Below are 11,179 nucleotides of genomic sequence, written 5' to 3'. Positions count from 1 at the left end.
TGAAAGATATCTACTTGATTTGACTCATTTGGACGCTGAAGCTTCATATTAGCTTCAGATAAACTTTTAATACATTTTAGCACAGAAGGAGGACTGTGGATTTTATTTTGTAAGGTCATTATGAAGGGATCTTCTAATGGTCAGTATGAACAGGAGGAATGATTACAGCAAGAAACACATGTTTAATGTTCATTTGGGCTCCTGACTGTTGTTTTAAAACACACTTGAATACTTGTGAAGTCGTCCTTTAAAACTGTGTGAAATGCTGAGTATATGACTTACAAGGGTCATTTTTCTGCATGACAAGTTCTTTCTGTATCCGTCTTTCAGTACATTTTGTTGATTTTCATATTCAAAGTGTCCTGTAGTAATACTACACATACTTCTATTATAACTTCCACTCAGAGCTGAATCCTTCCATCATTAATGTGTAGTATTGGGTGATCCGGTGCTTGTGGGATTGGTGATAAAGCGGCTCTCGGATTGGCTGCTAGTTAGACTCCGCCCAGCCGATATACGACGTCATCCCCGCGAGGCGCCGTCGTCACACCTGTGGTTAACTTTGGGACTAGACTACGGAGAAGCTCGTCAAAACATTCAGCCGGATAAGTTTTGGAATGAACCGAATGAAGAGTGGAAACTTTACACCCTTACTGAAACATGAACATCTTTAATGAAGTAAGTGTCTGTTTTTATTTCTCTTTAAACGGCTGCTTTCACTCTCACACTGTTGGTGGTAACTAATTACATTATTAAAATAGTTATGTGTCGCTGTGAAGATAGTTATCTGTCAGTCAGTCGCTGTGTCCTCTCTAAACTAGTTTAAAGCAGAATATGGATGATTGGCTGTTTGGACTTTACTGCTTTGTTTCCTCGCTGAATGTCACGTTGACTTGTTAAAGTCTTTCTCTCACACACTCAGCTCAGGTGTGAAATTCCTCGTGGGCTTCAAAAAGTCACAGTCAGTGAAACTGTTCCTGTGGTTGAACATTAAAGGAAAAATTAACCTTGTAGTCATCCAGCCTTCACACCGTGTGTCTTCCTGCTCTGTTACCGGGAACCTCCGATTAAAAATGTGTTAATTAAAGGTGCTCTTACAGGTTAGCACATGTACATTAAACTCCAGGGAAAAACTTCATGAACTGTTACTAATCTCTCTTGAATTCGGCTCAGAGATGTTCTGCTAAACTGCTTCATTGACTGAATATTTCAGCTTTTACAGCTTGTCAATCACTTTTCCGTTCATTGATTATCGGTCAGCGGAAGCGACGCAAACACTTTGGAAAGTTGGAATTTTATCGAAGTTCATCTTTTTAATTTTTGTTGCCGATTTGAAACATGACTCTTAAAGAACTATAATATGTCTTCATGTATGATGAAGTTTCTTCTGTTTTACTGCGTCATTGAGTGTTTTTCATGTGTGACTTGTGAGAAACTGAGCACACGAGATTTATTATTAAACAGTTTAATAACTTTGTATTGTAACGATGAAGGCACAGGAAGTGGAATGCTTGTGAGTTGTGTGTTCGTGTGTGTGTGCGCGCGCGTGCCTGCATCATGCTTGTAGGGAAATGCCTGTGCTTGTGATCTTGTGAAGGTAGGGCAGGAGGTGGATAAACTCAGGAAATGAAATCTGCTCGAACCTTATTTGGGTATTCCGTCATCCAACCTGGCCAGGTACTGACTGTCTTTAAATACAGTATATATATGAATGAGTCTGTAGCTCTTCTTTCTATTTAAAGTCTGTTGTATGTTTAAAAAGTCTTCTTCACATCATGGTAGTGTTGTCCTGGATGTCTCCTCCATCAGGCTGCTCTGTGGAGGAAGTTTGAGGCATGTCTGTACTGATCTCATTCTCTAGTCTCATCCACCTGATCTCAGCTGCCTTCTATTGGTCGACACAGTCTTATGAAGTGTTGCATCATCTTAATCATTTCCCCATAAAAGTTGACTCATATTTTTCTTGAATGTTTGGAGTATTTGGAGCCTTTAGATAAGTATTCCTATGTAAACAAGTCATTTCCTGTGAGGGGGAATTTTGACTGTCGTCAAAGAGCTAAACTATCAAATGATTGAAAGACAGTCGGAGGGAAATTCATCCTGTTACATGAATAATAATAATGTGTAAAAAAATAATCATTTTAAATAGTGTTGGTCGCCTTTCTCATTTCTCAACTAACTAAATCAAATTATGAGGAAATAATTTATTTATGTTGAAAAAAAGCAAAAAGGAAACAAAAATAAATTGTTAGAGCTGCAACTAATAATTATTTTCATTATTGATGAATCTTCTGATAACTTTCTCAGTTAATTGATTGTTTAATCTATAAAATGTTGTAAAATGGTGAAAAATGTCCAACATCCAGAAGCCAAATATACATAACAGAGAAAAGCTGCAGCTAATGATTATTTTTATTATCATTTAGTCGATTTATCATTTGATTAGCCTGTAAAATGTCAAATATTTTATTAATGTCTGAGTCAATCTTTAGATAGGGTTAGGGTTAGTAGTTACTAGTTTACAGTTGCAACAGTTCGTTTTTGCCGTTTTTGCTTAAAAAGTTACTAAAATTCTTCACCGATTATTAAAATGGTTCCTGATTAATTTTCTGTGGATGAATCGATTTTTCCTTTCAGCTCCGATCAAAATAGTTTTCAATGAATTTTCCGGTATTCCACTAATCAATTAACGATTTCAGCTCTACAAATGATCATTAAAACTGGTTCTACCACAAAAAAGTCAGCAAACTATTACTAAATAATTAGATTTTATCGTCTCAACTGCTGTCATTTCTTTTTTTTTTCCAAGGTTTTGGTTGTATCGTTCTTGCTCTTCACACCCACATGGGCGTTTCCGCCGTCTGGCGTCGAGTTGGGAGGCAGCAGGAGACGGCGACAAGATGTAACCTGCAGAGACAACGTAGAGCACCCGTCCAACAACATCTGCTGTAAAAACTGTCCAGCTGGTGAGCCACATGCAGCCACACTGGAGTCAGTCTTCAGAGACGTGAAGTTCTGTCACCAGCGCGAATCAGAAATCCATCAACACAGCTATGAAACATATTGAGCTTCACTGTGATTATTGGTTATTGATAGGTGACGTTACAGGTTCAGGTGAATGTTGAAGGCTCAGTTAAGTCGGTGCATAAAGACATTTTGGGTTTTTTTTCTCAGGTAAATATGTGAAATCGCCGTGCACCAGAGCGGGGGAGATGGGGGAGTGTGAGGAATGCGACTTTGGGACAACATACATTGAGCACTCCAGCGGACTGGATCGGTGTTTCAAGTGCACGCTGTGTCGCCCAGGTAATTCTGCTCGATGGCTTTTCACTATCAACTGGAAGGACTGGGAGAAAAGTCGATATTCAACCGTTTCAAAGTGCTCGGAGCAGAAACTCTGACTTAACAGAGTCTTTTTCATGTTGCTTTCTCAGATCAGGAGGTTGTAAGGCCGTGTACTTCCACCCAGGACACTGAATGTCAGTGCAAAGCGGGGAGATTCTGTGCCCCCGACCAAGCGTGTGAGGTGTGCAAGACGTGTTCACGGTGAGTGTAGGAAACCCAGAGATCACACCTGACGCTTGCTTCATTCAAGTGAGTGATGGGAGAATAAAGCTTTTATCAAAACTGTTTCTCAGTTGGATGTTTGTTCAGAAGAAAACTTCACTCGTTTTAAGTCCTCATGCTTTCAATTCATCTTTTCATCTGCCTCCACTCTAGATGTAAAAAAGATGAAGTGATAGTGAGGAACTGCACCACTACCACCAACACAGAGTGCAAGAAGATCCAGTCCCCGTCTGCCTCTACCTCAGGTACGGTACACAATCAGTGGAAGAAAAGTAGAGAGACAAAACTTAATGATGAAAAGTGTGTGATTACACATAATAATTATAGACAGTATATGGATCTGTTCTTATCATCGTTTTTGTAAACATGATTACCAATAAACAAATGAAACATATATGTTCTGCTCTGTGCTAGCTACTCAAAAGCATTTTGTGGTCTGTTCTATAACTGTATATATAAAGTTATTATGTCACATATTGTGATATTTGTAACTTCAGAGTGATGTTGTGTAATTGATTCATCTCATTTACACCCACATGATTCAAATCTGCAACAAAAGAAAGGAAATTTATAGTAAACATGCTCCATAGCTGTAAGACTGTATATTTGTTCAAATGGTCATATTATGACCATATTCTGATATATGAAGTTACGGTGATATGGTGCTAATGCTTGTCAATTGTTTCTTTGTTTCAATCAGTAAATGCTGCATTGATCGGGACGTTCCTATTGGTTGCTTTTTGTTGCTTAATTGTGGCAATAGTTTGGTATCGGAAGAGACGCAGACCAACAGGTGAGTGAAGTTTTTTTTCACACACATAAACATATATATATATATATTTAAAATCCACATCTTGAAGAATGAGGAGAAACTGCTGTTCCCTTTCAACATTTTAGGTTAAAAAAATCATCATTTTAAGATTCATGTATCTTTTAAGAACAGTTGCTGTAGTTGAACTTCTGCTCACAGGCACAATCAACAGATACACTGTTGAACCAACATCAACAGGTGCAGTCAGGAAATTATAACACACAATAAAACACCACACATTTTCATTTCTGACAACTAAAACGTGGTGCAGCATGGAGATGAAGAAATGTATTTCTGTCATCTTGAGGCCTTTAAATCAAATGATATTCTTGTCAAGTGTCAAGTCTAAAGACACTGGGCTACCTGTACATCTGTAAATCTCAGGAGACAATCAAACACTTCCTGTAAATATGAACTGGTAATGAAACAGTCTCATGTTGCTTCTATATGACCCACATAAGCAAACAAGATCATCAGTGAGAAAATCGGCTGTTTCTGTAGAATTATTCTAAACGACCAGAAGAGTCTGTGTTCACATGACATGTAGCGTTGAACAAAGACGTCACTAGAATCATTTCATAACATTAAAATTAAAGTTCGACTTGCTGCTGTCGGCTTATTACTCATTTTAAAAAAAGACGAGCGAGCAACAGAGAGAGAGCAGCAGTGGTCGAGTGAGCTAGAGAGTGAATGAAGAGTGAGTGGTGGTGTAGCAAGAACAAAGGAATGAATCTGATGTTCTCTATAGTGATATCATCTTTATCACTTCAATACTTTGCCTCACCATCGTCATATTACAACTATTAATGTTACAGCCACAGATATGAACTCATCACTATGTATCCTGCAAACAGCTGGATACATAGAAAAATAGTATTAAAAATAAGTAACATCTTTCTTTCACTTGCTTCCAAAATGAGAATTGGTTGTAGTAACTTTAAAGCTAGTCACAGATGATAAATATCTTGTTTGGTTCTCTGTAAAACGAAACTGAAGGTAAAGTCAAAGTGGATTTACATCAGGCAGGAAACGTCACTCACCTCTGTTAGTTAGAGGGAACAGCGAGCAGTACAACGACACTCCAACACCTACAAACCATCACATTCATATCACACTAAACTAAGAAAAGCAGCAAATTGTCACAATTGAGAATCTGGAACAAAGGAATAGTTGGCATATTTTCTTAAATTCATTTTTATTAATTAATTAATTACAATCAATTTTAAACAGACTTAATCAACCAGCTGATTAATCGACTAGTTGTTTCAGCTCTTAAGTTTTAAAAACGATGCACGATGTTGAGGAACAATTACAACAGGCTTCACTTCAGTGATAGAAGCACACACACCAGCTAACAGGACTAGCATGGTTTAGCTAATAAACAACCATGGACAGGTGGGACTTTCCCTTTCTGAACGTGTGATTTAGACCAGCAAGACTGTCACAGGGTGTGTAGAGGAAACATGTTAATGGTTCAGGATGAAAAGTGATGGAACAGTTTTGTCTTTGATATAAATAGGCTGCGCTCCACACAGCTTTGCCAACATGCTGCATGTTTTTATCACAGTACAGCTGGAGAAACCTGCTGAACTGGACTGCAGATGGCAGGTGTGACGTTGATCACACAGCAGATGATGTGTGAACACTTACAGGCCTACATACTCAACTATGTCTGTACACGTGTATGTAATAATAATTATTCTGTTCAAACCTTGGAAAGCATATTAAAATAACTTTCCATTTGGATTCAGCCGTGCTGTCGGTAAACTCCACCCAATCCAGCACAGACTGGCACCGTGTGGGTCAGCTGTGGCCAGAGAGAGCAGTGCAGCAGCAGTTTTCTCTTTTTTATTTGTTATTCAGTGTGGATTTACACATTCAAGTAAATTCAAGTTACACTTGAGTGCTGTCAAACAGCTGCTTGTGGACTCTCTAAAGTTGTGTAATCCTCTCTTCATATCCTGTCTTCAGACTCTCAGAGTAACCGACCTGACGGGCTGAAAGCTGGAGAGGTGAGTCACGTTACTTGTAGTATTTTTAGTATTACAGTAAGATGAATTAAAACAAGTGCAGAGCAGTAGAATAAGCTGATTCCAGTTTCCTCACATGTTATGGATGAATACAGCAGCCTATACCTGATGTAGATTGTGAAAATAAAGGTGTTTTTAAAATGTCTCCAGCATTACTCTGAGGAGAGGAGGAACGGACAGACCCGCAGGCTTAGCTTCCCCAATCTGCTCTCACCCCGGCAACCGGTGAGATCCAAATCCTCAGCCTCTATTGAGGATGAGCGTAAAGAGTTGTTTGAAAGCCTCAGCAGCTCTGCCAGTAACTCCCAGCAGAGTATAACCATCCAGCACTCCTCTGCCTTCCCCGCATCACCCCCCCGCGCCAGCCCCATGGTCCCCTGGAAGTCCAACGAGAGGGTGAGAGCAACAGCTCCATCTCCACCCGCACCTCCTTCCTCGCTTCCATCCATGCTTCTTTCCTTCTCTGTCTTCTGCTTCTGCTGCATGCTTCTGCCGCATGCTTCGCTGAGTTAACTGCAGACACCCTTTGCTCTCTGGTTACGCTGGTCTGACCGTCACCTTCCTCCAGTTTCCCACTTTGGACCTTTATGTGACAAAGTGAATGAATCTATGTTCAACAAAGCTGCGTTATCATTCACACGCTACACTAAACTCTGCTTCTGTCTAACTCGAACCTGTTGTGATATCATCTTTCTGAAGTAAAGTTTTTCACGGCCCTGTTGCACAAAATCAGTGTTTGTAGTTATTGACCAAAGCCAGTGACTCACTGAAGATGAACTGTAACCAGCGACGTCACAGTCTGTACAGTCTGAAATCTCCCACTGAGTTGTGTTACTCACTGGACAAAGAATCTAGATTGTGAAACATCTGTGTTTTGCAGGCTCCTGTAACTGTGTTGTTGGGGAAACAAAATCAATGAGTCACATGTTCACTGTTGCAGGTGTTAAAGATTAACATCAATAGAGAATGTTGCTTGTTATCTTTTGCTCACATTTTTTCTGAAATACATCTTTTGCTTTTTGAGAAATCTTCCTGGAGCGACTGGCTGATCAGCGGGGAGCATGTGGGTTGTGGACATGCCAAGTAATTGAATTAGAGGTGTGTTGTACTCACCAGGGGTTCCACTTCTCCTCTGGATATTAATGATTGTTTCTCTCTTTTTGTCATTTAGGATGATGAGCAGTTTCCTGAGCTGGTTCCTTTGAACGGTAAAGTATTTTCATTTTCATTCCTTCTCTCATGTAGACACACGTGCATCAGTGTGACAGCCTCTTGTTAAAAACAACAGTAGATAAAGCTTCAGTTTTTCATGATGGTACACACACTCTGGAGTGAGGTCAGGATGCTTGAATGAATGTCTTTATCTTTGTTTTGCAGGCGAAGAGTCTCTGCGGAGATGTTTTGAATATTTTGAAGAATTAGACGTCGACTACCACAAGAGATTCTTCCGTCACCTCGGGATTGTCGATAATGTGATCAAAAGCAAAGAGCACCTTTCCTTCGAAGACAGGATGCACGAAGTGCTGAATATTTGGGTGGAAAAAATGGGCCGAGATGCCAGCTTGAACGACCTGCTGAAAGCTTTGCTTGTTTTCAATCAAAGGCGAACAGCCGAGAATATCAAGCAGAAGGCTATTGATTATGGTCATTACAAATGTGAGAATGAATTTTGTGAACCATTTTCAGGAATTGTGTAGTCACATGAATACCACTTATGTTGTCAGGTACTTGTTTCAGAATGCTTACGCACCGTCTAATAATAGTTGCTGTAAGAACGGACAAAGCTGCCGCTCATAGTGGCCTTTTAGCATAATAGTAAATCTGTTCTGCTGGAGGAATAAAACAAGTTTTTGTAAAAGAGGCCACATGATCTATGTTGGTCTCATGAATATCACTTATGGTGTCAGAAAGCTTACACGCCATCCAGTACTGCTTGGAGTGTCATTGAGCAAACCTGCCAGTCATAGTGATGCTGTGGCGTGAGTAGTTAATCTACCGAGCCCAGAAAAAAAAAAAAAAACGCTGTATCACCGCTGTATCAGTGCATGTTGCTGCACTGTGCAGCTCTGATGGGGAGATGCAGCATCCTGCTGTGTTAAATCTGGCTTCATTACATGCAGCCAGACGACACGCAGCAAAATGATAACTTGAATTTATATCCTGTTATCTGACTGAAAGAAATGTATTTTCCTGCAGCTCTATTTTTAGTGTTGAGAGGGAAATATTAAAAACAAAGAGTATTCATTGTCTTGTGTAGTTGACAGAGACTATGTTATATTCACCTAAATGAGCCCGAGACAGACTGATTGTTTCACATAATAACTGTGATGTTCATCAGACGATGTGCTTGGTTTTATTTATTTAAACTCTGTCATCAGGAATGAATGTCTTAATGCTCGCACTGACTGAGCAACACAACATGTGAAACTAAATGTCAAGAGGTCAATGGGATTATTCAAAGGTACAGGAAGTGAATGTATTTAAATACATAATGCTCTCTGCCTGACTGTATTGTAAACTTCTCAGAGTGTTTTGGGGCATGTTCCAGGTGAGCTTGTTCAAAATACCTGATCAACATGGAATCATTTGTTCTTGTCTCCTGTCTGTGTTTCGCTTCTGGTCATTGTTACACTTCTGTCATAATCATGATCATAGTAACATTTTGGAGGTTTACAAAAACAAAATAGATACAGTTTAATGCATTTCAGCGTTACATTTGATCAGATTCCATTTGAACTTGGATAGAGGGGAAGAGTGTATTCATGTCCTCTCTCTCCTCCGTCTCGTGATGGTTATGTCAGATACAGATGTGTTTGGCTGTCAGTGTCTGTCTGCCTCATAGATAGATTCACTGTCATGTTACGTCGAACCTGCTCTCATGTTCTGTTGACAGTTTTCTGTGTTGTATATCTGTCACTGTCTTTCTTTTTTTCCCTCTTAATTATTTGAACCTGCAGAGCAGAACTAATTCGTTAATAAGTTATTCAAGGATTTTTAAATCCACTCACAAATATGTTTTCTTATTGTTCCTTCACTAAGATGTTTGAGCTTCACTAGAAGGCTGTTTTCATTCATTTGCTGAAGGAAGAACCGACTTTTCATCTTGTGTCCAGTTGTTTAATATTTGTATATTTGGGAATAGGAATAGATGTCATTTTGAGTTTTCAGTCAGTTAAATTGGACTTTTTAGTTGAAAAACACAAATTATTCAAAGCAGATATTTTTATATCCTGAATCATACCTGGAGATGATCTTCAAAGTGTGATTAAAAGCTAAAGTGTCCTGGAACATGAAATGTGAAGATTGTCTGATAAATGGCAAAATTTCAATGAACTTGAATGTGTCAAAGAAGAACATTAATAAATTTCCTCCTTTGTCTTATTTTGCTTTCCTTTTTTTTTTGAGTTACTCACACACGGTACGTCAGGAAATATCCAGAAATGTGGGGAAGTGATGGTGCTGGGCGCTGACGGGAGCTTTTATAATGTGTTTAATGTGTTTTATAACAGGCTGCACCATGTTGTCAGCTGTTTCAGGTGTTGGTCTACAACATTTGTAGTGCTCACTTCAGTGCAACTGTGTAAAGTAGGAGAAGAACTACACTATGCGCTGCACTACCAGGATAACATCAAAGTTATTGTCAATGTATTTTATGTGGTTACTCATGTGGTTACCCTGTAAATCAGCGGCCTTCACTTCCACTGAGAATATAACGGTAATTTACAAGATGAGTAATGATGAAACCAAAAAAATGTGACCTTTTTGGTAGCAGGCAACAAATGTGATAAATCAAAACAGGAGTACAAATACAAAGACTTACAAGTTGAGTTCACTCTCGACCCTGTGAAGATGATCATCTGCTGGTAATTATGTGATATGATGTCATTTACAGGACATGTTTTTCATTGCTGTGGTTTCACTGTGAGTCTCAACTTGCCTCACGGTGACCACAGTGCCCTTTACCAGCAGGACTGTAGTACAGTAGGCTATAAGATCACTACAGAGCAACGCAGGCAGTGCTCAGAACAAAAGTACTGTGCATCTTTGGCCCTGACAGCAGCTGCTACATGTTGTGTCAGTGACTCAGCCGGGGACATGTAGCGTCCTGCTGAGCTCAAAGACATCAGCGCTTCTTGTTGCTCGCTAAGCTTGATGGGTGGATGCTTCTTTCTGGAGAGTCTGTGTTTGAGTTCATCCCAGAGGTGTTGTGAGGGGTCATTAACGTCATTTTATCTTAATGTTTCACACAGCGTACGTCTCTTATCTCTCATTGCTCCTGTAGTTGTAGTTGAACTGACACATAGGTTCTTACATACACACATTAATGAGTCATTTCCTCTCATGTGCCAATCATTCCTGCAGTTTCCTTCATTCCTCATTCAGCAGGTTGAGCAGAACGCTGCACCGGCTGTTCATTCACTTTTATGACAAGTGTCTTTTTCTTATATTACCATGATTATGAAATGCTGATGGGATTACCGTGTCTGTCGGTTCAGATACTAGCCCTACGGTGTGTAGACTCAGAGCCCGAGCATTTGATAGAGGTGTCACAGAAAACATTCGGTTAAATGATACCTCTGCTGTAATAAATCAGCTTTCTGACTCTCATGCATCAAACGAACGCTCGCTGAGAACAATATTAAACATTCTGTCGCGGCTGTCTAGTGTACCAGCCAAATTACCACTCAGGAAAGGTGATTTGAAGGAACGTATCTATTAAATATGTGACAGCTCGGCTGCTCAGTGGCCGTACACTTGAAATACAAACATG

The 11,179-nt window shown here is 39.6% G+C and overlaps 1 protein-coding gene across 1 annotated transcript; it reads left to right on the top strand.

Annotated features, from left to right (window-relative positions):
* Nucleotides 1-546: 546 nt before the first annotated feature.
* Nucleotides 547-9,789, top strand: hdr (hematopoietic death receptor). The gene is made up of 10 exons (XM_044362112.1): nt 547-678; nt 2,810-2,966; nt 3,175-3,306; nt 3,435-3,546; nt 3,721-3,812; nt 4,268-4,360; nt 6,350-6,390; nt 6,559-6,804; nt 7,580-7,616; nt 7,786-9,789. The coding sequence occupies exons 1-10, from the start codon at nt 661-663 to the stop codon at nt 8,103-8,105; spliced, it is 1,248 nt and encodes a 415-aa protein (XP_044218047.1). The 5' UTR covers nt 547-660; the 3' UTR covers nt 8,106-9,789.
* The last annotated feature ends 1,390 nt before the right edge of the window (nt 9,790-11,179 follow it).

The sequence above is a fragment of the Thunnus albacares genome, chromosome 2, assembly GCF_914725855.1.
Source record: "Thunnus albacares chromosome 2, fThuAlb1.1, whole genome shotgun sequence".
NCBI classification, from domain to species: Eukaryota; Metazoa; Chordata; class Actinopteri; order Scombriformes; family Scombridae; genus Thunnus; species Thunnus albacares.
This window is presented reverse-complemented; position numbering and strand designations above follow the sequence as displayed.